The sequence below is a fragment of the Psittacula echo genome (genome assembly GCF_963264785.1).
Source record: "Psittacula echo genome assembly, chromosome: 3".
Lineage (NCBI taxonomy): Eukaryota > Metazoa > Chordata > Aves > Psittaciformes > Psittacidae > Psittacula > Psittacula echo.
Genome location: NC_137736.1, coordinates 119,989,257 through 120,016,163, shown reverse-complemented (window position 1 = coordinate 120,016,163; position 26,907 = coordinate 119,989,257). Strand labels below are relative to the sequence as shown.

The following is a 26,907-nucleotide window of genomic DNA, read 5'->3' as shown; positions in this document are numbered from 1 at the left end:
CCTGCCATGGGCAGGGACACCTTCCACTAGAGCAGGTTGCTCCAAGCCCCTGTGTCCAACCTGGCCTTGAACACTGCCAGGGATGGGGCAGCCACAGCTTCTCTGGGCACCCTGTCCCAGGGGGTCTCACCTCTGCAACTCTGGAATTTCTGTGCCCTGTCCTGTTCTTCTTAGTTTTTATTAACAGTTTCATCCTTTATGTCCTCTTTTTGCTATGAAACAGCTGTGATTGCCAGCAAAATACATAGAAGCAGTGACCTGATGCTGATCCCCAAGGCAGTTGTGCTGAAGAAGAGAGTATTTGCTTTTGTGCCCCATGCACTTACCTTCCAGAATGCAGTCAAGCAGCACATGCTGCATCCCACCTGAGAAGGTGCTCAGAAGAGAACAGTGTTTTCATTTTGATTGACTGAGCCAGTTAAACCCAATTCTGTGTTACTATCAACACTCCAAAGAAAGTGTTACTTGGAGCCTTACCTGACAAGACCTAGTCTTTCTATACCAAGAATGTTAATAAAGAATGACTGGAAATCCTTAATTTCTTTTCCTGAGGTTTGATTAATTTGTTATTCTTCTGTTATCTACTAGTCAATCGTTCTATGAAACTAATGAACTCTTTGGAATCTGATTTTTATCTCTCCATGGAATCTTGGGAGGTTAAATCACACTTTAATGAAGAGGTTTTTTCCCCTCCATAGGGCAGCCTTTGTTTTGGATCTGGCTTTGTAGGCACCATAGAGAAACTGGGAGAGGAGGAAGAGGGAGGCAATGTTGAAGGAAACTCTATAAAATACAGTGTAAAGCAGTTAAAAATTAAACTCTAGATGTTATCTTGTGTTGCATGAGCTGAAAACTCTGCAAGAATTATTGGTCCGAAATTAACTGGAATGTATTACTGCAGATATATTTTCTTTTTGGCTTCTCTCAGTTCCCTGTTTTCTCAGACCCTCTCTTTGGCCCGTGTTCAAATCATGGAACATGTTGAGTTTATTTTCTACCCTTTTAAGAACAACAAATTCTGAGTATTTGCAAGAAACCATGTAGTGTGCTCAAAGCAAATATCCCTCATTTGCAGCTTTGAGCAACTCAGTTCCCCCAACCTGTGCAGTGTCCATTGCCTCCTTTAAGCAAATCCATGTTTTGAAATAGAAGATTCCTTTAAAAAACTGTGTTCCTTAAACTGTATATTTCTGACATGGAGTTATGTGCCTGAACACTTATCTTCGTGTGAAAGACTTTACTAAGCCCAAAAAATACTCATTTTCTGTTTGGAGACTCACTGCTTCACTCTTTTCCTGATTTTCGGCATTATTTGGGAAGCTTATCTGTTCCTGCTGATTTAAAGTGAACTTTTGCACCAGGATTTTGCTGCTGGCCTCCAGCTGTCAGTAGGAAATTGGTGGGTGTGAGAGATTAACGATACCCTAAGCATAATCTGCGATACTTGTGTTATTACAGGGATGCAATCGCAACGCCAGATCTATACTTGGTCAGCGTGTGGTGTCAAGCTGCTGTAGAGCAGAGAAACCCCCCCCCTCTTCATTTTGACCTCTTTCTTTTGAGGGGAAACCTGTGATTTGTGTGTGTGATTTAATTCTGCAGGTTATAAAGTGGTGTGTTTTACAGTGTATGGGGGGGAAGCTGGGAGGAGGAATTCTTCCTGTTTTTGCAGACCACAAATCCTGTCTGGGGAGCAATTACAACCTATTATGTTGGCTTCTTAGTTTGTGTTCAGAAATCCAAGCCAGAGTTAACTCTTTCTTTTAGTTTAGGACAAACATACTCAAATGTTACTATAACAAGTCAGTACAGCATAAGTTATGTGCTCCTTACCTTTCTTTTTGTATTGTACCCCATATATACTTTTGAATCCACTGATTCCTTTGTAAGTCATCTTATTAGTGATTTCTTAGATTTGTAGAGAATCCACAAAAGCATCATGGGTTAAAATAAGGTGATAACGGTCAGAACCTGCAGCGATCAGTGGTGTCTGTATAAAATCCAAACTTGAATTTGTAGGAAACATTATAAAAAATGTATTTTTTCGTAAATTTGCTGTCTTAAAGCCACGCTTTAAAATTCAGATTGTGGCATATAGGTCACAAGGAAAGGTAAATTTAACTTGTTTCATTCTGGTACCTATTCTCAAGTCAGGATTGTTGGTTTCACCACACGAAAAGTTTTTAGAACAGCAAAGAGAAAAACTAAACCTATTTAGAAAAAACCTATAAACTAAACCTGTATAGAAAAACTAAACTTATTCTTGTCTTAGCAGTGAGTTGGATATTTGTTTTGGTGGGGTTTTGCCCCCCAGGTGTTTAAATCCATTATATAAGTAGAGAAACATAACCCGTTGGTGAGGCTGTTAAATCCAAGAAGCGTTGTCTTAAATTGATGCATGAAGATTTTTAACATAGAATCATAGAATCTTAGGATGATTTGGGTTGGAAAGGACCTTAAGATCATCTGTTCCAATCCCCTGCCATGTGCAGGGACTCCTCACACTAGACTCAAAGCTCTGTCCAACCTGGTCTTGAACATTGCCAGGGATGGAGCGTTTACCACTTCTTTGGGCAGCCCATTCCAGTACCACAATACCCTCACAGTTAAAGAGCTTCTTCCTTATATGTAACCTGAACATCTACTTTTTAAGTTTTAACCTGTTACCCCTTGTCCTGTCACTACGGTCCCTGATGAACAGTCCCTCTCCAGCACCCTTGTAGGCCCCCTTCAGACACTGTAAGGCTGCTCTGAGGTGTCCACGCAGCCTTCTCTTGTCCAGGCTGAACAACCCCAGCTTTCTTAGCCTGTCTTCATGTCTTCAGCATGCTGCTTTATCCATCTTCAGGCTCCTCTGAGCTGTTTCTACCACTAGCAGCTCCTGTACGCTGGGTTACAAGAGCTGTAGCAGGTATGGGGCCTGGGTGTGTGCCTTGCCCCTGTCTCACTGCTCCAGCTCACACCTAGAGCTGTTCTCCCTGAAGGACGTGCCTATTGAGTCCATTTCTGTGGATTTTGTACGGAGCAGTATTCATCTTGCTGTAGTTATTTCCTGTTATTTCTGACTTGGTCGCTTCCCCTTTAGTTTTGAGCAAGAAACAAAATGTGACCGTAAAAGCCACAAGACCAGTTAAACAAATGCAGTTGGAGTAGTTCAGATATGTTTAATTAATTGCAGTGGACATTTAGATTTCAGGATGTCTACTCGGAAAGGTTTGTGGTTTAAGTGAAATAAAGCAATAGAGAAAACAATGCTTTTAACTTTGTAGTGCCAAAAAAAGCACTTGATGCGAAAACCGCAGGGACTGGAGTGCTGCGTGTTTGACATATTGGATGGACAGGGCCAGGCACAACATGGGAAAGAATGAAATATTCCAAAGGAGGAATGAATATTGAGAGAGAAACAGCTTAAAAATAAATGCCTACCAATCTTCTGTTGCTGCTTAGAGAGAGAGGAGGTGTTTGCTGCCTGTTAGACATCTTCTTTGAGTGCTGTTGTGGTTGCAATAATGAATTGGTGGTAAAATGGCCATAAGCATAGAATCATAGAAAGGTCTGGGTTGAAAAGAACCTCAACATCATCCAGTTCCAACCCCCTGCCAGGGGATGGAATGCCTCACCTTAGGCCATGTCGCCCAAGGCTTTGCCCAGCCTGGCCTTGAACGCTGCCAGGGATGGAGCATTTACCACTGTGTTGAAAGGGTTCATCCTACTGTGAGGCAAGTTAAATTTTTTTGTTGCCTTCTTTTTTAGCTTAGCAACAGCTCTGTATTTAAGGAAAGCCATAAATATATTGAAGGAAAACCATAAATAAAGAGAACTGGCAGTGAGTTCCGTAGGAACAAAACATCTTGATTGCATTTTAAAAGTGGATATTTTGCTTGTTTTGCTATTGTATGGAGCAAAAGCTCATGTTAGTTGTGAAGGTGAAGTTATTCTTTGAATTTTATAACGTGTCAAGCTAAGCCAGAAAACATTCTTTAGGAAACTGTTCTCCAAACAATGTGTTGGCATGCAGGTTTGGGCACTTGTCATTGCTGCTGTTGGCATGAGGAGGATTTTTAACTCATGTGTAAGGGGATTTGGACTTTAGCCTCGGTCAAATTTAAGTTTTCCAGAATGTACAGGACTTATATGAACTTTGCTCACAGGCAGATGCATGCACAGTCTCACAACAGTGGCGCTTAGTGATTTCTTTGACTTTAAAATCATTGAATGGTTTGGGTTGGAAGGGACCTTAAAGCTCAGCCAGTTCCAACCCTCTGCCACAGGCAGAAACACCTTCCTCTAGAACAGGTTGCTCCAAGCCCTGTCCAACCTGGCCTTGAACACTGCCAGGGATGGGGCAGCCACAGCTTCTCTGGGCAAAATACTGTTGATTAAACAAAGAATCTGAACTTTTAAATCTGTTTTTTATTTCATGCGTTATAATTTTAAGAACGTGAAGGTGAGTTCTGAAAAATTGGGTCAGTTTCAGTAAAGGGCCATGAGCAATTAAAATCTTAGGGAACCCTGGGGAAAAACTGAAGGAGCTCAGTTTTTGTTTGAGAAGTGGTATGTGAGTGACTTTGGACTCTGTGGTGTTGCAGTGGAGGTAAAGATGTAACTGGCTTCAGTGACCAGACAGATCCTTGTCTAAAGGAGGGTACAAAGTGCAAGGGTAGGCAGCCTTAGAATAACCTATCAGTGATTGTGTGGACTTCACTGGAAATACTTGAAGACAAATTTGATCTTTTTAATAAAGTGGCTAGTTCACTGAAGAAGACGTTTGTGGTTTATGTTAGTTATGAACCCAGGTTATTTATCACTTCTGCTGTTACAATGTGTTGAAAAAAAATATGTATGATAATTTGAAGTTGCTTTTTTCCATAGAATGATAGAACTGTTCAGATGAGCCTTGGGAAGTCAGCTAGTGCAGCTTCCTGCTCGGAGCAGAACCAGCACTGTGTTCAGACCAGCTTCTTTAGGGATTTGTCTGCTCAGCCTTGCAAACCTCTGAGGACAGAGGTCTGACAGCCCCTTGGGGGGGTCCCTGTTCCAGTGCTTGAGTGTCTTGATGCAGAAAACACTGTTTCCTCAGGTCAAATCAAGACCTCCCAGCCGTGCTCATGGTACTCCCTACTGACTGATCAATGCCTGTGTTGTACTGGGGACAAAACAAGGGTGCAGCACTCTGGTATAGTGAGTGCCAAGTAAAGGGGATTAATCATTTCCCTTGACCTCCTACCTACACTTCTGGTACTAAAGCCCAGTGCACTGTTAGGCTTCCTTGCTATTTTTATCCTATAGCTTTTGATATTTTTAGCAGTTATTTTAGACTCTTTCCTCTGGGCTGTACAATCACAAAAATATGTGACTCTCTGTTGAGGTTTATAGGCCATAGTTGAAGAGCTGTCGCTGTTAGAGTTTGGTCTGAACTTTACCAGGTTGTTTGAAAAGCGTATTTTATCAAGTGAAACTTTTCTTTGTGGAGACTATAAATGAAAAAGAGAATTACCTGTTTAACATCTGTTCAGCATCTTTGTTGGTGACAAGGACAGTGGGACTGATGCACCCTCGAAGTTCGCTGATGACACCAAGCTGTGTGGTTCAGTTGATACGCTGGAGGGAAGTGATGGGATCAAGAGGGACATGGACAGACTTGAGAGGTGGCCAATGCCAACCTCATGAAGTTCAACAAGGCCAAGTGCAAAGTCTTGCTCCTGGGTCTGGTCAATCCCAAACACATGTACAGGCTGGGCAGAGACTGGATTGAGAGCAGACCTGAGGAGAAAGACTTGGGTGTGTTCACTGGCGAGAAGCTCAACATGAAAGTGTAAATTGGGGTAACAAAGGAGAAACAAAAAGTATACTGAACACTACTGCTCTTCGGTACTTGGATTAAAGGGTAATTAAATTGTGATTGCTTTTGTGCAATCCCCCTTTTGAGGTAAAAGATACCAATCTTCTTAAAACTTCTTCAGACTGTCGCTGATGTGACTTAGGTGTTCCTGATTAATGTTCCACACTGGCTTATAGACTTTAGGGGTGAAATGTTAGCCATGTATTAGCATTTTTGAATCTCCCCAAAACAGGTGGTCAGACATGGCTGACTAATTATTTTTTATGTTTAATTATTTCCTGCTCTTCTATTACCATTTCCCAATTACATTCTTCTCTTACTTACCAGCTGCAGTGTTAATACAGTCCTCGGGTTGTACCAACAGCTCTTTGCTTGGCCTGTCTCCATCTTTCTGTCCTGTTTTCCATCAGCTGTCATTGCTGCAAAATAGTGCAAGGTTTTCTGAACTTCCACCCACTTTTAGCAGTTGAGTTCAGGGTTGGGTTAGGCATCACATTGCATTTGCACAGGGCATGGGGCTGTTTGTTTTGAAAACAGTCACAAAATGAACTTGGAGGAAGAAACCTTTCTGCTTGCAGTTAGCCCGGGCCGCTTGCAGCAGTTGATGGAGCTGTGCTTGCTGCAGGCACTTGCACATGATGTCATCCATCAACCTGCTGTATTTTCAGCTCAGGAAGTGACTTCCGTGCACCAACTCGTTGTCTGCACGTTTTTCCTCCTCCTGAGCTCTGACTTCTCAGCATCGCTCTCGCTGCAGCTGCTCTGCAGCCGCTGATTTCTTTCCTTCCTCTGCTCTAGTCTCTTTTCCTTTCTTTGTCTTTGGGGTTGGCGGGTTGCATTTTACACTTAGCCAGAAGGGACCACAAAAGAAGATAAAAGTTATTTAGATCCCATTCTTAGTTGTTTAGTACTTAAAATACATTTCAGTGGGAGGCTGGAAGACCCTGTGTCCCCCACCTTGCCTGCCTGACATAGAGACTGCAGGAGAGAATCCACTGAGTAAATGATGTGCAGAAACAATAGTCATGATGTTTGGTGCACACTGTATATAATACAACTGTGAATGCACAGGCTGTACTCCTAAAGCTGCTTCTGAAATGAGGACAGTCACTCAGTAGCCAGTTGCTTGTCACAGGTCAGTGTGTTACTACAGAACTTGCTGAAGTTCTGATGTTCTCAAGATTACTCAAAGTGTGTTTTATTACCAGGTTAGCTTGCATGGGTAAATTTAATTGTGTTTCCAAACAGCTGAGTGTTTTGGTATTTAACCTAAACTTTTAATACTGTTACAGGGTAAAAAAAAACAAGACAAAAAACCTGAGAAATAATCCAAGAAAGATGAAATACCTGGTATTTTTCCCTATGAGACTCTTTCCTGCTACCTGTCATGTTTTGTTTTCCTTGCTCCTTCATCTGAAGTGCTAGCAAGATATGTTCTGTTAACACACTATTCTTTTAAGCACTCTGTGAATGCTTAAAAACTTCAAATGTCATGACAAAGTGGAACATCCAAGCCTGGCTTGACCTTCTGTTACTCACGTGGTAGCAATATAAAAAAGTCCTCAGTGATGTGAGGACAAATGAGTTCAGGTTTATAAACTCAGTTCCATATTGAGAAACTTTAATGGTTCAATATTTGTGTTATTTTCAAGTGTTGTGTGTAACAGCTGTGGAGGACAGTGATAGAAATCCCAAATGCTACAAGTCTGACCATTAACTCCAGAACAGCACCGGTCCAGTGGGAAATATTGGAACTTGAGTTTTCCAACCTTTGCTGAAGCACATGGAGTTCCATAGCACTGATCACAAGCCAGCAGCTTACACACAGCATTTTACTGTAAATTCACAATTATACCTGGGCTTTGGCCACACTATGCTTATGCTACTGTACGTGCTTTGTAATTCAAGGTGCCTTGTCCCTTCATGCTGGCTTCAGGGCTCCTGTGCATGAGCAGGTTGCTATATATAACTGGGTTTGTGTAATTCATCACCACTTTGGCTACTGTGCTTGTCAAGTTACTATTTTTGGTTTCATACTTATTTTTCTATAGGGTGGTAATGATTCATCCTCCATCAATGATCTGCTTTTTAAACTCTCTTCTTTAATAAAACATTCAGAATTCTTGAAGTGTTTTTCTTTAGTGTGCAAACAGTTTAATTCACTCACTAATTCTCTCATTTGTATTTATAGGAGAGGTCTCCTCACAATCTACATGGCCAATCAAGTAAGTAGTCCTTTATTTCAAGAATAAAGATACGTAAGAGCCATTGAAAATGTGTGTTGTTGAAGACTGATGTGGAGATCCATTTCATTTATAATCGTTTGTCCTGGGTTCAGATTTATTTCTTATTAAGTAACTAAAATGATCTTAAGAGCAAATTGTGACTAGGGGGCTTTTGGCTATTGTGTGTGCAAATGTTTTTACTGCATGGTTGTATCAATTTAAATTGTGTGTCATATTCCTTACAATCTCATTCAAGTAAGTATCAGTAGTAAATTTAGCCTAAATGCTGCTTTTTGCATGAACTTCTTCTAAGTATATAATGCTTATGTTACTTGATCATACTCCTTTAGGAAGTATTTTGCTATGCCAAAAGAGTTATCTGAAGTTTTTGTATAATTTGAGTTGCATAAAGAGTCACAGAAACTACAGAAAACTGAAGAGCTCTGTTTTGGACTACTGGGACAATTTGCTGTGGCCTCAGGAGAACTGGGCAAGAGCAGAACTCTGATGAAAAGAGAATCATAGAATCATAGAATAGTTAGGGTTGGAAAGGACCTTGAGATCATCCAGTTCCAACCCCCCTGCCATGGGCAGGGACACCTCATGCTAAACCATGTCACCCAAGGCCTCATCCAACCTGGCCTTGAACACCGCCAGGGATGGAGCATTCACAACCTCCCTGGGCAACCCATTCCAGTGCCTCACCACCCTCTCAGTAAAGAATTTCTTCCTTAGATCCAATCTAAACTTCCCCTGTTTAAGTTTGAACCCGTTACCCCTTGTCCTGTCACTACAGTCCCTGATGAACAGTCCATCCCCAGCATCCTTGTAGCCCCTCTTCAGATACTGGAAGGCTGCTAAGAGCAGTGACTAGAAGAGATGGGACAAAGAAAATGTATTGTAGGGTGATAAAATTGGTACCTTCTCTTCCATCCTTGTGCAGTCATTGTTGATGGTGGCTGTAATTCTGAAGATTTAGGGGGGGAGCATTTGCTTTTGGCAGGAGGTGACATCATGTGTTTGCTGGCAGGTAAATATCATGGAGACTTTCTATATGCATTTGCCAAATGGGTTACACAGTTCTCTCTCAAATTCTGGTGTTTAATAATTTCTTTGAGGCATAAGTGGTTTCTTGGGTTATTCTGTATTGATAGATTGCTTCTCATTACAGACTGACTCCTGAGTGGAGCTTACAGACTCCAAAAGGGAAGAAACCAGTTTTTACCACAACGTTTCTATTGTCAAGTATTATTTGAGCTTTTATAGCTGCTGACTTGGATGGCTCATACCCCATCCTCTACGATTCCTTTTCTTTATAAAGTTTTTTGACTTAATTTCAAAAAATGACAAATCATTTTCTTGAAATGTAGTAAATGAGATGTTCACTCTCCCGGTAACTCATGGGAACAAGGTTTGATTCCTGCAGGGAAATCTGAAGCTTGAAAATCAAAGAATCCCAGATTGGTTTGTGTTGGAAGGGACCTTAAAGCTCAACCAGTCCCAAACCCCTGCCATGGGCTGGGACACTTTCCATTAGACTAGGTTGCTCCGAGCCCCATCCAACCTGGCCTTGAACACTGCCAGGGATGGGGCAGCCACAGCTTCTCTGGGCACCCTGTGCCAGCGCCTCAGCACCCTCATAGTGAAGAATTTCTTTCTAATAAAAGTTTGAAGTTTTCCTTGAATTCAGAAGAGCAACTGTGTAGAAACTCCTTGTTCAAGAAGCAGGTTATAAGGATGGTGATAATCAGTTGGAGATGCCATTGTTCATTTCGGATGGACTTCTCAAGAGGAGGGTGAACCTTGGGTTGGATGATCCTTGGAGGTCCCTTCCATCCTGGCATTCTGTGTTATGATTCTAAGAAGTAAGTGCAATGAAATAACAGCACCTCTGAGTATCCCAGTTCTGAGAACGCTATCATCGCTTTCACAACCCTTAAGCTATGATGCCACACAGTTCATGTGGTGTTGGATGGTGTTATACTGGATGCAGTTTCATTTGATGGACACCATTTGATGCAATGGATGTTCTTCTCTTCAGCAGAATGGCTTATTTTAGTCACAGATCTTTGTGGTGAACTCAGGGCTACCAGGGTTTGCTGTGTAAACTGCCCTTGATCGTGAGATATTTATCTTGTTAGCAAGCTGTGTAATCATGGTAAATGTTTCCCTATTTGTGTAGCTTGTCTTTGGCATAAAACTTTATATGCTTTGATAAGATTCACATAGAATTTTACTAAGCCTTTAAACCCTTTATTTCTATCATCATTATATTGTGGCATGCCCCATTCTGAGAGCTGGCAAATTGGAATCATTAGGTTGTGAAATTACACTGCATTTCTTGTATTGTGTGGAACTCGTGTCAGGACCTATTAAGGTACTCATTGAGCTAAATGTATTCCTTTGGTTTGCTTCACATTTTGCTAACCTTTTGTGGTCTGAGCAATAATAATTGAGGCTTTTTGTGTGACTCTTTGTGTGTGCCTTTGCCCAGTTAGACAGGATGTGATTGTAATTAGGTTTATTGGCTGTTATAAGGAATTATCATGATTGCTGCTGCAGTGAATCTTTAGGGCTTTTAAATCAGAAAGTTGTATTTCTCTTGTCCTGTTGGTACTGTGTGACAGTTCATCCTCAGAGCTGAGTTTACTTAGTAGGAAGGGGAAAGGTGTGTTAAAGTCTTTATGCACAGCTGCTGTTTCTCAGCTCTGAGTGAAACAGCAAGTCTAAGGACTCATGTTATAAAGGTAACATTTTGATTGTTCTTTAGTCTGAAGCTGTTGAAAACAAGTGAGTAAGTGCCCTGGCCAGTTTTTAATAAGTTATGATAATAGATTTATGTGAACCTGAACTCTCCAGTTGTGTTTCTTTACTGCTTACACAATAAAATGACAGGTTAAAAATAGGCTGTTTGGGCTGTATATGCTCTGTGAAAATACCGAATCAAAATGCTTTCTCAGACTAACTTTTCTGCTAAATTGAAGCTGTATAACGATGCATTCAGGGCTTGGATTTTCGTATCTGTTTAAAGATAAGACTAGAAATAAGGAATGAAGGGATCAGTAGTTTTGTAGTTTCAATTTTGATATGCAGAGTCTAAAGTCAACTTCTGAGCTTCTCACTGCAAGTCAGTCAGAGTTTTCCAAAGGAAATTAATATACTTGAGCCTTAACGTTGTTGAACGTGTGGGTTTGGAAGTGTTTAACTAGTTACAGTGTGAGACCTGATGCTTCCATAAGAGCCCATAACAGAGGAGCAGTGTGGTCATTACTGTGGACCACACAGAAGCACGGAGCCTTTCAAGTTCTATTTTGGATTGCATATGTTAAAGTCAAGAAATTTCTAGCATGGTAAGAGATGCATTAGTAGTGAACGTATAAGATGATCCTTCATGGATAATGTGAGATCAAAAGGAACCCCAAGATTCCAACAAAGGTTGGAAAGTGAAATGTAATCTCTGCAGTTATTTTTATCTGGAAAAGTAGATGATATCAATGACTGTCCATGAGTAAGAGCTCTTACGTTTCCAAACAGTTAAGGCATACTTGATTGTGAAGAGCTCAACAGTTGAGTTGTTGCTGTTAAGTTGAAGAAACTGTTTTTGGATTAGGGTGGGTTTTTTGTGTTCAATATGCAAGATAGGAAGAGACAACTCTAGAGTAGGACCCTTTTCATATAAAACTTGAGAAGCAAAAGTTTAGGAGAATTGCTATGTTGGCATTGAAATGCAGCATCAAAGAGGCAGTTATCCTGGTGTGCTGAATTACAACATACGGTTTTTGCCTTTATCAGAAAAATACGGAAGTTTCTTTCCATGCTATGTTTGAGATTTAAACTGTGCATCACTGTCTCAAAGGCTTTCTTTGTTTTGTGCTACGGCTTACAGTGTATGGTATTTATAAAAACGGAAATGCTTAAGCATTAAGATACGGCAGCTGGATGCAAAAGGCAGAGTGATGCTGTTGAGGACTGGTTCTTGAGTGTGATGGGAGGAAGAGGCATAGGAATAATGCCTAGAGGAAATCTGGAGAGGGACTTTTTGCAAGGGTAAAAGGATATAGGGGTAGGAGAAGGGGGAATGGCTTGAAACTGAAAGGAGAGGTTTAGATTACACATTAGGAGTGAATTCTTCCCTGTGAGGCTGGTGAGACCCTGGCACAGGTTGCCCAGAGAAACTGTGGCTGCCTCATCCCTGGCAGTGTTCAAGGCCAGGTTGGGTGCAGGGGTTTTGGGCAAGCCATGAACTAGAAAATAGGATGTTAGAAGTGAATGTGAACTACAGGCTTTGTTTCTTAGGGTACTGCAAAACACTGGCTGACTTTCTTTGCTTCATTTTAATGCCAACAGTTTCTTTGATCTAATGATTTCAACAAATCTCAAGTAATCCATCATCTACTTTTGGTCATGATGCTCACCGACAGGCTGCTATGGCAGCCTTTCTTCTTAACCCAGTGGCAAAATTCCTGTAGCTACCCTTTCCTAACACTGCTCCTAACACCCTTCTGTTTACAGTTCACAGCTCTTTCGGAAAACCTTCCCTGCACAGATTGAAGGTTTCCCACACCCCAGACCTGTGCTTGAGGCTCCCTTCCACATGAGAGGATTGTGGTTCACACAAATCGCTTTGACTTGAAGTTGCTGTTCAAACTACAAACTAACTCCAGGAAAGTTCCACCAATAATCGTTCTAGTCTGACACACGTTCTTTGAGTCTTCCCGTGCACAACGCACAACCTACATTACACACAGGCTAGAATTCAGAGAGAAAAACTACAGAGTTTTGCCCGTCAGTAAGACTTGCTTAACAAATCAGTGAGAGGCCTTACTCCAGAAGTTATCAAAATAGAAATATCTTCAACCTCTGGTGCGTTCAGACTCAGAAGGCCCAGAAGGACAGGGCTTTGAGCAACCTGGTCTAGTGGAAGGTGTCCCTGCCTGTGGCAGGGGGTTGGAACTGGATGAGCTTTAAGGTCCGTTCCAACCCAAACCACTCTGTGAATCTAGCCAGTCGTAGAGGCAGCATCAGGGAGCGGAAGGGTATAGGTATGAAAAATAAGACAGAAAAGATTGAAAGAAGAGGAGGCTGAGAAGTACAATTTGGAGATGAGAAATGAGAATTTACTTGTGGCAGTAGTCACGAAGGGACTGGAGCTGGGCTGTTGTAATGGAAGTTGGTTTGTGAGAGTGTTCCAGCTATAACAAGTGGAAGAAAGATGAGAAAATGTAGAATCTACTCCAGTTAAAGTAGTGAGCAGATGATAAAGAAAATTATGGGGTTGTGGGCGAAGGAAAGGATGAATTTTGTTGTCTTTATTATGAAGAGAAATACAGCAAGAGTCCTGAAAGGCAGAGAGGGAATTATTGAAGTCCTGGGTGTTGGAGTTGGAGAAACGGTGTCAGCAGTTGCACCTGAAATATGGAGGTTGTGTTTAATTTATTGTGGTGCTGATATTGTCTGCCATTTATGAAGTATTGTCTTTAGGTACTTCTATGCAGAGGCAAAGATACTGTTATAATGTAAGGAATACACAGCCATGGTTCTCATCAGTGGTATGAAAGCAAAGTAGGGGAGGAAGGGTACATCTTCCCAGAGATGTGCAACACAGAGATCATATGTTAAAGACCAGTGACAATGAAGAGAAGTGCTGAGAGGACAGTGATGAGTGCAGTATGGGGAGACTGTCAGGATGTTGTACATCCAGTTTTGGGAAGCCCCTGGGAGCTGCTGTGCTCACTCTGACAGCCTGCTCGTGAGGCTGGGAGCCTGCTCCCCTCATCGCTGTTCATTTCAGAGCTATCAGCTCCTTCCCTTCCCTACAGCTAATATTGCAGAAATACTTCTTTCATTTGCATTTCAAGTGTAGTTAATAAATAAAGCTACTAAGAACTGTTGTTCACATTAAACATCTATTGAACTGAACACATTGATCAAAGGTGTTCCAGTGGGTGATGCTCTGCTTCTGTATATGATGGAGAACATGTAATACAGCTGAGCACAAAGTTTTTTGCCGTTCTAAAGTAGTTTAAGTAGTTTCACGCTTGAATTGGTTTTCAGTTGCATAAATATGTGAAATCTGGGTTCATTTTGTCTGTATCTTTGTTTACCCAACCAGTCAATGTGAGGGCTGCGTGTAAGTTGTGCTCTTAAAGCTTGAAATATTTGGTCTAGGAGCATGCAGAAATGCTGCAGCACAGACTTCAAAAGAAATCCCCAAGGATGTGATGGAGAAATGAGTATCCAGAGCTCTTCAGTCGGCTTTCACTCCAGATATTTGCATGGGCTTTTTACAGGATGGAAGTCCAAATGATGCAAAATGTCACATGCTTTGCAGTGGTTTGAAGAAATGAAAGCCATTAACCTAATTTAAGATATAGGGCACACACAGGCAGTGAAACTTGACAGAGATAAGGCACAATATAAAACAGGATTCAGATGTTTGAGGCCAAGGGCCCTCCAATGTCACTTTCCACATACTCTAAATTTGTTATGGTTTCATCCTTTGAGGGGAGTGATATGTGGAAGGGTGGAAGCAGGAGGGGTGAGACTTGTGATGGCAAGAGACAAAGCAACAACAGAAACCCACTTCTAAGCTGTGCGTTTTGCTGATCCTGTAGTTCTGTGTTTTTGCTAAAGGCAAACTTGTAATACTGTAGAGGAGCAAGAAATGCCCTGACGGAGCATTCCTGAGTGATTTTCTCACCAGCTTATCAAATGCTTTCTGTACAATGTGTCTGAGTTGTTACGGATGTTTCAAGGAATACCTTGTGCCAGTTGCAATTACATGAGGGAGGATTCTATGAATAATACGGGTTGAAGGGGTCGTTTTGTTGTTTGGGTTTTCTTTTTTTAAGTAATGTGCTGTTGGACTATAAAGTCATGTTTTTCATTTGTGTAACTTGCAGCTCTGAGATGCTGGTGCTGTTCAATGCTGGAGAACATTGCATGCCAGCTCAGAAATAGCCTTTAAAATACAAAAAGTTCATGATTGTCACTTCATCATTGATAATTCTGTGAAATAATTGGTATTTAACATATCCCATGTGTTTTGGCAAACCATCATCATCGAATCACAGAATGGTTTGTGTTGGAAGGGACCTTAAAGCTCATCCAGTTCCAACCCCCTGCCACGGGCAGGGACACCTTCCATTAGAGCAGGTTGCTCCAAGCCCCTGTGTCCAACCTGGCCTTGAACACTGCCAGGGATGGGGCAGCCACAGCTTCTCTGGGCAGCCTGTGCCAGCGCCTCAGCACCCTCACTGGGAAGGATTTCTTCCTAATATTTAATCTAAGTCTCCCCTCTTTCAGCTTGAAACCATTCTCCTTGCCTTGTCACTACGTGTCCTTGTAGTTCTTTCTTGCTGGCCAAAAAAAACCCCTAAGTACCAGGCAAGCTGTGTTGTTAGAATAATAAATTGTCTTATCTTCTCAGTTTTGTAAGTTATTGTTAGGACAGCATAGGTACTTTGATACTTGGTTTAGATTGGATATTAGAAATTTCTTCACCAAAAGGGTTGTCAAGCACTGGAACAGGCTGCCCAGGGAAATGTTGGAGTCACCATCCCTGGAAGTGTAGATGTGTCACTTCAGGACGTGGGTTAGTGGTGGACTTGTCAGGGCTAAGGTGATGGTTGGACTCAAAGGCCTTTTCCAACCTAAATGATTCTGTGTTTCTATGGTATTTGGCTTCTGACCTCCCAGTTAACTTAGAGGGAAAAAAAATCCTGTTTGAAAGCTCACAGGGAACCTCTTAGACTTTCGTCAAGCTGGAACTTGGGATCATAAAGTAATTCCTACCTTGTTGCCCTGTGTTGGGATGTGTTGTGAAGCGATGTATGATCTCCCTAGGGAGGCACCTTTCATTTGCTGCCTGGGTAAGGGAAGATCAAAAAGGCCAGAACTTGGTACTGACCAGAAAGAAGTCTCAAGTGCTCAGTGGGGGCAGAGTTTCTGCTGCCGCATGGACGAACTGCCTCAGGTGATGACTTGGTGCTGGCTGTGGTTGATCGTTTCTGAACTTCTGTCACAAGTTAAGCCTTTAATTTTAGTGCTAACAAGAAACAAGTCTTCTCTGCTATAAATTTAGGCATTGATAGCAACTCACCAGTGTTTTCCCTGAGGCTATGGTTCTAATGTAACACATCTCAAGTTGGAAAGTCAGCTGAGAGTCCTGAATCTCCGCCTCTAATAGAGGCATTTTTACCTCTGTTTTGGACCATGTTGTAACCTGGGTTTTGTGTAGGGTTGGTTCATAGAATCATAGAACAGTTAGGGTTAGAAAGGACCTTAAGATCATCCAGTTCCAACCCCCCTGCCATGGGCAGGGACACCCCACACTAAACCATGCCACCCAAGGCCTCATCCAACCTGGCCTTGAACACCGCCAAGGATGGAGCATTCACAACCTCCCTGGGCAACCCATTCCAGTGCCTCACCACCCTCTCAGTAAAGAATTTCTTCCTTAGATCCAATCTAAACTTCCCCTGTTTAAGTTTGAACCCGTTACCCCTTGTCCTGTCACTACAGTCCCTCCCCAGCATCCTTGTAGCCCCCCTTCAGATACTGGAAGGCTGCTCTGAGGTCTCCACGCAGCCTTCTCTTCTCCAGGCTGAACAGCCCCAACTTTCTCAGCCTGTCTCCATACGGGAGGTGCTCCAGTCCCCTGATCATCCTCGTGCCCTCCTCTGGACTTGTTCCAACAGTTCCATGTCCTTTTTATGTTGAGGACACCAGAACTGCACACAATGCTCCAAGTGAGGTCTCCCGAGAGCAGAGTAGAGGGGCAGGATCATCTCCTTCGACCTGCTGGTCACGCTCCTTTTGATGCAGCCCAGGATACAGTTGGCTTTCTGGGCTGCGAGCACACACTGAAGCCGGCTCATGTTCATTTTCTCATGGACCAACACCCCCAAGTCCTTCTCTGCAGGGCTGCTCTGAATCTCTTCTCTGCCCAACCTGTAGCTGTGCCTGGGACTGCTCTGACCCCGGTGTAGGAGCAATCATTCTGCTTCTATTGGTTCCTTTGCTTCTATGAGATGTTCCTTGGTTAATCCTGCCTTTTGTTGCAAGATGGTGTTTTTCTGCTGTTTGCCGTCTGGATTTAGGAGGAAGGCTCTTCTGTAACTTCTGCTTCTTCATTGCCTGGATCTTAGTGGAATAAAAGGGTAGAACACAAAGAGCTCACAGCATTGCTGTTTCATAGAAGGCATACTTGACTGGAGCTCATCCGACGTTTGTTCTAAGGCCTTCACATCATTTACTTTTCTCATGGTTTAAAGCCAGGCAGAGTCAGCCCCTTGTTCTCAGAATGACGCTTGGTATGGTTGGTGTCACGGCATGGACGATCAGGCATCGTTAATGCACTTTTTGGCAGTGACAGAGGATTTGAATATAACCTGGTTTATGAAACTTAGCAAAAAGAACCAAGGTCGGACCTTTAGATTTCTTCAGAATCCTTTAGATTATAAAGAGCAAAAAGGAAAGAAGAAAACTAATGACATTAGGTTACACTTGAAGGCAGCATGCTTGAGTGAGAAATGTGGCTTGTTTTTTTTAATAGAATTTCAACAGACAGTCTTTAATAATCTATAATGAAATGGTAATGAAATGGAGCATTCTTAGGCACTAATGGCACTGAAATTCCATTGCAGAATAAAGCCTCAAAATATAAAGTTGTCCTTCAGAAACATCTCAAAGGAAAAAATCATAATGAAACAAGGATTGAAAGATCTGCATAGCCAGAATGTACTCCTTACTCATTCTGGTCTCTTTCTCCTTTGCTTTGCACTCTTATGGGTCAAATCAGTAATTGAGAACCAGCATTTATTAATGGTAAACTCTTGTAATGATTCTTATTTGCTGTAATACCTGGGCATGCGTTTGCAGAAATAAGTAAAACTCTCCCCACTTAAAAATAATTAAAAGTAACTAAACCCAGTTTTGGATAAGAATATGATAAAGAAAACCCATTTTCTCTTCTCAGAAGACTTGTAGGTGTTCTTAACCTTGTTGTGCCTCTGATTTTGTCTCATTCTGTCAGCATCCTCAGGGTACAGAGCAGTTCAGGAGATGCTGTTAATACCATGTGCCGGTTGTGTACTGGAGCAGCAAAGGAAAGGAAAGGGTATATGTAGTAGTAGCAGAAAGCCAAGATGTTTTCTATTAAGATCTTAATAAAGTTAATGTAGGCTACTTGAAAAGGAGCAAATTTTTCCAAGTGGTTTGGAGGAGTATGGAAGTTATTCCAAAGAAATGGGCGCTTTTCAATGTCTGACAGTAACGTTCAGATCTATTCCACAGGCACCTAAGCAGAAAGAAAGATTTTACCCTTTCATGGACTCGCTGAGTTTCTTGTGGTGACTGTGCAGGGCAGTGTATTGTGTGATCTACATTTCCAACCTCCTTGCTTAGAAATGAAATGCAGATGGTTTCAAATAATCAAAGACTTGGATTTGTTTTATTCCAGTCGACGAATGCTCAAGACACTCTCCAAAAATTGTATTTTGGAATTCAGAAGGAGATGCCATAAATGGGTGAGCTATATACTTTACACATATCATGTTCTGTGGGGAAGGCAGTTTGGCAACCGAAACAGGCAATATTGAAATAAATTGCTACTTTTAAATATAAACATGACATAAAACTCAGATGAGGAGGGAAGTAAGCAGGAGTCTTACTTTCTTCTGAATAGAACGTTACATAGACTAATTTGATTAACAGAATACTTTTCATAATCAAATTATGGGTAATTCATGGCATTCTATGATGATGTTAAAAGGTTGAAACATAAGGTCATTGTCCCTACCCCCACCCTCAATCTGGAAAAGGCAGGTCTTAAAATTAGGAGTCATGTGAACTTGAACACTGCTGATGGCTTCACTTTTAAGTACTACAGTAATAAATTTAGACCCCGGCAGCTGGCGTTCTTGTGGATTGACATGGCTAATTGGCTTTGGCATCTTAGCCTCAGGAAACCTCATCCATCACTTCAGAGCAGGACATTTGGCAAGAGTCAGAGAAAACATTTCATACTTTGTCTCTTGCCTTCTATGCAAAGCTGCTTTGCATTTTTGAACGTTCCAGTGTATCTGTTAGAAGATCGATGTAATACTTATCGTTATGCTCCTTTAATATGGTCTTTCATAGTGAGTAACCACCCTAGAATTAGCAAAAGTGTCAATACTGCAAATCGATTTTGAGACTTCCCTCTCAGCTAAAGCTTATGGCTTATGCAGAATTACATATCAGAAATATACTAAGTGCTAAAGAAAGCTAATGGACTTTTATAGTTAACTCCTTGCTAGTTGTTGAGATGAAAATAATGCTTGACTTCAGGGTCTGGATTGCTCTCAGATACCCATTTTTAGCGCATGTGGCATTTCTGATGATGAGAATTGCTGTGGGCAGTGCTCTGATAGATCAAGTGGGTCAAGAGAGAATTCAAGGCTTCTCAGAAGGTGAAATCCCAGTAGCGTTTCAAGAAAATCAAGGGTTTTCCTGGTGGAAGAAAGGGCTGAAGCTTCTCAGAGCAAGATTTTCTTGCTCTTCCAACTTCACATCAATCTTAGCAGGCTTCTTCCTTTCTCTTGGATCTTTACATTGTCAGACAGTCGTGTTTTCCTCCTCAAACCTTCAGGAAATGCAGGTATTATCCTCCATTCTTTGCAGCAGTCTCTGTTACCTGGCAGTTTCTGCTGCCTGCTTGTGCTTCTGAGTTCACGAGGTTTGGGAGTAAAGGGAAATGGCTCTGCTCTGGGAGAAGTGGAGGAAAGTGCAGTCCGAGGGCTGAAGAAGTTGATGTGGAACTGCAAGGAAAAGTAATGCTTTCTCTGTCTGTGTGTGATAATATATAGGTGTAGAAATGGGAACTTCTTTGGAAGAGTGGGTTTCTTCTTCCATTTCCAGCAATATTTGCCATTTGCGTCAGAACAATGTTCAGGGTCCCCGTGCTGCTGGCAGGAGGGAAATGCCTCAGGTGCTCAGTGAAGTGGGTAAAATGCTGCTGCAGGCTTGTCACTCCTCTCAGTTTCCTTCACTCCTAACCCTGAAGTCTTCCACTGGAGCTTGAAAATGAAAGTAGATGTCTTGCTGTCAGTGGGAATGGTGTATAACAAGGCAGCATTTGAGGCACTGGTCTGTTAGTTATAGAATGGTTTGGGTTGGAAGGGACCTTAAAGCTCACCTAGTTCCAGCTGCCATGTCCCATGGGCAGGGACACCTTCCACTAGAGCAGGTTGCTCCAAGCCCCGTCCAACCTGGCCTTGAACACTGCCAGGGATGGGGCAGCCACAGCTTTTCTGCTAGCGGCTCAGCACCCTCACAGGGAAGAACTTCTGCCTAACAGCTCATCTGAATCTCCCCTCTGTCAGCTTCCAGCCATTCCCCCTTGTCCTGTCACTACGTGCCTTTAACATGGCCCTTTCTAGGTTTTCTGTAGCCCCTTCAGGTATTGGAGGACTGCTCTAAGGACTGTATCAAATGGAGAGCTGAGTTGTAAAGAATGAAGGAAAGTTGTTCTTGAGCTGGCTTCTCTGCAAACTCCTGATATTTGGGAAACAGTTGTTATGGACTGTTGTCAGGTACCAGATTTACCAGGAACACACAGAATTTAATCCTTGTTGGAGCTCAAAGGATATTGACAAAGGTGTTTATGTGGAGGTTGGTGGATCAGCAAAACTGTTGAGTGCATTGGCTAAAATCTGAAAATACCCGCTTTTAACTGTGCTTCTGTACTGCCTTTTAACAAAACTGGCGAATTCTAATGCACAGGAGTTTGGAATCTTGATTTTTCCGCACTTTTGGCAGTCCTACTTAAAATCTTCCAGTGATCGCGTTGACAGTAGTTGTCCCACTATTTCTTTACGGTTTCTGGCATCAATATAGTATTATGAAAACTTGTCTTGGAGTTCTGATTTTGTTTTACAGAAGAAAGGTTCAAATCTGTGTTCAAAATATGCAGAGTGAAGGTATTTCTAAGATGAATATAGTTTACAAAGTGTAAGTTCATGCTGCTGACTTACGATTTGAGTTTTGTAATGTTACTCTTGCCATAGGACTGGCTGGTGGAATGGGGTGTTCTGATGAATTACATATTACATTTAATTATGATTTTCTGTGCTCTAAATGTTTCAGTTGAAATTAAATCCTTCAGGCTTTGAATTACCTTTAGAAAGGCTTTAAAGTCTGATACGTTTTCCTGACGGCACTTATAGAATAGTGATAATTCAACAGAGCAGCAGTTGCAGCCCAGAAATCATTTTGCTCCTTTTAAAACTCTCAGCTGTCAAAATGAAAGTTGTGTGTTTGAAATGCTTAAAATACCAGTTCCACAGAGAGTTTTGGAGCAGAAAAAGTGTGGTCTAAAAATTACAAACAGCTTTTTCTATGCGAAAGGGAGGGTTTCTTTCAAAAGTACTACAGTTAGCTTCGGCTTTTTCACAGTTCGTGATGCAAACCAAAAGCCTTATTCTCTGCACATACAGTCTGAAATAAGAATTGTTTTTCTGTTTGCACTTCCACATTTTGAAGTATTTTCTGTGTTTAAAAAGTGTCTCGTGGCTCTGTGTAAAAATGAATTCAAAAGTCTTGCTGTGAATAAATAATGTTACTTAGGTTTATAATCAGCTACGAAGGAGGTGTTGGTGTGTGGCTGTAACCTTGTGTAAAGTGGGAAACGTTAACATGCGGCCACTTAAGTTCTTTATGTGATGCTGTTTCAGGGTATGTGGGGTTTTGAACAGTGCTGAGACTAAGTTTTTAATTGTGTAAACAGTCACTGCTTTGGCATTCAGGGGGAGGTGGTTCATTTAAAATCTTGTCTCGGTGATATGCTCCTTATGCCTCTAATAAGGTTAGAAAAGCGGAGGAGGACAACTTCTAGCACAGCTTGTAAACGTCAGTCTGGATAGAAGACAGGTCAGCTTGAAAACAATATTGGTTCTGGAAAAGTGAAAGGAAAAAGAATCTTTTTTGAAGCTGAGCTCTAGTGAGGAATCATTGAAGAAAATGTAGAATTACCATCATTTTTGGTCAAGCAGAAGGAAGTAATTCTGCAGTATCAAACTACATCTAGTGAGTGTGGGGAAAGTTGAAGACAGAGCAAGATTTATTTTAGCTACATCTAAAGCTGGCTGGTTTTCTTAAGGCAGTTTTTTATGTTAGTTTTAGCCATGTTCACATGTGAAACTTTCCAATTAGTGTCCTGTCTTTAAGTCTGTTTCTGTGTGCATAAGACAAACTGACTTTAATGGCATGACAGATCTTTTCTGAATCTCTTCTTATCTTTTCTACCCTTTCCACACAATAAGGCAATGATCAAATAGAGCAAATGAGGCCATTAGTCACTATGGAAATTCCAGTAGTGCCTCGGTTGTCTATCTTACTACAATAGTCTGTTAAACAGGATTATTTCAGAGGAGCTGCGTCACTTGAGGTTGGTCTCATACGGCCACTTCCATGTGAATCTGGAATGGTTTTGTAACATGAGTTGTGTGATTCTTTGAGGAGTTTCTTTAGGGTTCAGTGATCTTCCTCTGCTCAGAAGCTTCAATAGCTGCTGCTCTTCTCAAGTCTTTGTTAAAGTAAGTCTGGAAATGGAAATTCCATGTTCAGTGTTTTTAGGGAGAAGAATGATCTGAAATGGGAATCAGGAAGGGGCTGAATGCTGTCTGCTTAAGAACATACTTTTCTTGACTTTAATACCTGGCTTATGATGACAGAAGATGTTCTGTCAGTGAACTGGCACATACGTAATGCTTCTGAATCTTAAGAGTATTCACTATAGCTTAGTTAGAAAAATACAAGCATTCAGTCAGTATAATGCGTTAGATTGACTTTCCACACATTTTAAACATCTTCATTAAAAGCATCCTGAATTCGCTTAACCCTCCTCCAAAATCAAACTGAATTAATGGTCACCTTTAAATGTTTTAAAACATTAATGATGACTCTTTTTCAATTGCAGATCTCTTCATCTGGAAAAGTTATGCTTTCGTTTACATAAAGTCATTTGTGGTCAGTAACCTGGAGTAGAGTAACCGGTGGCCTCAGTCTCTTTCATTCAAGTTTGCTGGTACAGTTCCTGAGGCAAAATTCTATTTCCACATTTTGTTTTCATAATTTCATGTTTTGCAGATCAAATATTGATTAAAAGGTCTTTAAATATCAGTCATGTTGAGGAAAGTTCCATAGACTGCTTGTACAGTTGCACTGGAAATACGTACTCCGTGCATGTGTAAGCTCATGTCCCCCCAGCTGCTTACAGATCCTTTACAGCCAATTGGATTTGCTTCAGATATGTGAAAATTTAAATATTTCATATGTTTGTATAAGAATTGGTTTTTTAAAGAGCAAGACCCCTTTCCTGCCTCCTGACACACATGCACACACACACTGTCTTTGTGTCTATTTTTCTCTCTTTATTAATGTCTTTATTAACCTGCAAGAGCTTTACAAATGGTGGTCATCCTCCCATATAAAAATAAGCAGTTGTCCTTGATGACAGCAATTCTTTTAACACACTGAAATTCTCTGCTGTCCCAGAAATGACATCTTGAATAACTCTTTTTCTTCATATTTAAACCTTGATGTTCACTATGTCTCTTACCCATAGAGCCTAATTAAGGCTGCCAGGAAGTGAACCCGGTTCCTGAGCACGTTAAGCTGTGCAAACTGGCCCCTTGAGTCCTGAGCCATGACTCTGGTGTACAATATCAACCATTTTGTGTTGAAATGGATACACTGAGCTTGAATATGGGCATTGTTTGCTGATGCTTGCAAATCACAGTAACTTAGTGGCCTTAGGCAAAGTGAACAGTAATGGGAGTGCAGTGGTGTAAGTAACCTTGCTGGAGAACTTTGCCGTGCTCATAAATAACAAAGCTCTTGGACACCTCCCCCCCTCTCCCAAAAGAAAATCTGTCTAGGGTTTTTACTGCACTTCCTGACTGCCTGCTTATACTCCATTTATCATAGAATGGTTTGGGTTGGAAGGAACTTTAAAGCTCATCCAGTTCCAACCCCCTGCCACAGGCAGGGACACCTTCCACTAGACCAGGTTGCTCAAAGCCCTGTCCTTCTGGGCCTTCTGAGTCTGAACGCACCAGAGGTTGAAGATATTTCTATTTTGATAACTTCTGGAGTAAGGCCTCTCACTGATTTGTTAAGCAAGTCTTACTGACGGGCAAAACTCTAGTTCTTCTCTCTGAATTCTAGCCTGTGTGTAATGTAGGTTGTGCGTTGTGCATGGGAAGACTCAAAGAACGTGTGTCAAACTAGAACGATTATTGGTGGAACTGTCCTGGAGTTAGTTTGTAGTTTGAACAGCAACTTCAAGTCAAAGCGATTTGTGTGAACCACAATCCTCTCATGTGGAAGGGAGCCTCAAGCACAGGTCTGGGGTGTGGGAAACCTTCAATCTGTGCAGGGAAGGTTTTCCGAAAGAGCTGTGAACTGTAAACAGAAGGGTGTTAGGAGCAGTGTTAGGAAAGGGTAGCTACAGGAATTTTGCCACTGGGTTAAGAAGAAAGGCTGCCATAGCAGCCTGTCGGTGAGCATCATGACCAAAAGTAGATGATGGATTACTTGAGATTTGTTGAAATCATTAGATCAAAGAAACTGTTGGCATTAAAATGAAGCAAAGAAAGTCAGCCAGTGTTTTGCAGTACCCTAAGAAACAAAGCCTGTAGTTCACATTCACTTCTAACATCTTATTTTCAGTTCATGGATCATCTTGTGTGCAAAATCGCCATCAGGCAGTACATGTGGGTCCCACACGATGGGCATATCTAAATGAAGCCATAGCACCTTTGGGGGCTGTAGTACAGGCATGGTTCTCTTCACTCCCTTCAACCCACTAAATCTTCTTCACCGATTGAACTTTATTTGGGTGCAGTAAATATTTGCTGACATAGTAATTCTACACTGATCCATGGTTACTGCTGTTTTATACTCCGTGGCGTATTTATCTTCCAGCAGTGTTCAAAATGTTGCTTTATATTCTGACTTGTAACTTTCAGTGCAGAGAATTCATTAATCTGTTACTTCAGTGATATTCACCTGTTGGTTAGAAAAATAAGAGGAAGTCTCCCTGATGAGAGGTCTGTTTTGTTAAAGAAAGCAAGTTTGCAGAGTGTATTTGTGTTAAACTATAATGAACGAGAAAGCCGTTTCTTTATATTTTCAAGGAAAATGGGTGGGACCAAATGGAGCAGGAGTTTACAGATAGCTTGAACAGGTGATTTGGAGGCAAATACCTCACAGGTTTAGTAATAATGCAAATACTGACTTTTGAGAACAAAATAACCCCATAGGGATCTTTTGGAATATTTTAAAGCAATCATTCAGTATCTGTTAGATTGATAAAATGAATTATGAGAAGAAATATAGCTCATTAAACCACAATAACATAGGATGATCCTCCACGTCCCCTTTTGCATCTGAAATAGCAGCTTTATTGGGTAAAACCATCCCTTGACTCCCAGAAAGATGCAGCTCAGTGCAGTTGTAGTCTGAAACGGTGGACACTGCTGGACGTGGTAAAACTACAAGTAGTGAGGGTGGCACCACTGGAGCAAAGCTGGCAGTTGCCCCCCTTTTGCCCAGCCCTTTTGGGTTAGTAAGCAATTAGTAGGTGATAAAGCAGAAAAAATAAGCAGAAAGGGGAGCTTATGAATTTCTCCCTGTGTTATGTGGAGGCTGAGGAAGAAAAGGGAAGGTGAGAATAGGGAAAAAGGATGAAGATGTTGTGCTTTGTGTCCTTGACTCGAAAACTCTTTTTAATTTAAAACCCAGGATTTAGGAATTTAAAATATGGATAGATTTTCCTTTGACAGAGTAACCTGGAAAGCTTAAAGACTTACAAGATGTGTCTTCAAAAGAAAACTGGAAAAATGGATTGGTCAGAAAAAGGCGAATAATTGTTCTCAAAGAGAATACCAAGAATGGTTGATAAGAATAGATCAAATATTCCTATTCTGCAGGTAAAAAATAAATATGGAGAAGTTATATACAGAGCTTTATGCTGAATTTAGGAGCACAGAAACTGTTTTTCTTTTTCCTTTGTTCATGTTGCTACCTCCATTTTTAGCTCCTCCAGTTCAGCCACAGAATTTCAGGGTGGCATTGCAAAAACGAGGGTCACATGGGGCAAAATACCAGGCAGTGGGCAAGAGCACGGATAAATGCTCTGGAAAAGAGGAAGGTGAGAAGACAAAGTTGAACTACTTAGAGTTTTATAATCTAGGGTTGTGAAAAGGAGAGCTGGTCGTGGAGACTTGCAGAAGACTCTCAGGATACTGTTCTGTTGACCAAGTGGCAGAGATGCAGTGCATGTGGGGGAAAAAGTCCTTTTTTATATACACAAGGTTGGAATATGAATTACTGCTCAGAGCGACAGGAAGTTGGAATTATGAGGAGAATGTCAGTTCAACACTTTGTAGTTATTAAACTCCCTCCACCCACCTCAGCTTAGTATTAAGGATGCTTGGGAAATAGAAGATAAAACACAAAAATCATTATCGTGCCACTCTGTGAATCATGGGTGTGCTGACAGCTTTATTGCTGTTTAGTTCTGGTCCTCTTTAAAGTGTAATAGAAGTAGAGAAAGTACCTTGTGGAAAAATAAAGATGCAAAGGTGTTGAAGAACACGTGTAAGTGGAGGAGCTAAAGTAAGTAAACTTAGCCTGGGGGAGGATGGCTGAGGAGGAGTAGCAGACAAGTATGTAAAATCGTGTTTGTGCAGAGAGGGAGAATGGTGATGAACTATTTACTTGTACTACAAGAACAAAGAGATGCCAGAGTTAGCTGTTCAAAACAAACTGATGTACACACACACACAGGCTGTA

At 41.5% G+C, this 26,907-nt stretch overlaps 1 protein-coding gene across 1 annotated transcript in view; it reads left to right on the top strand.

Annotated features, from left to right (window-relative positions):
- The window catches only part of TMEM135 (transmembrane protein 135), a gene marked incomplete at both ends in the record, with an annotated part of 168,932 nt that overhangs the window by 31,183 nt on the left and 110,842 nt on the right, over nt 1-26,907 (top strand). The window contains one exon of the mRNA XM_080612904.1: nt 8,034-8,067. Within this exon, the coding sequence (XP_080469030.1) occupies nt 8,034-8,067 (34 nt within the window). The remainder of the gene's footprint in view (nt 1-8,033; nt 8,068-26,907) is intronic.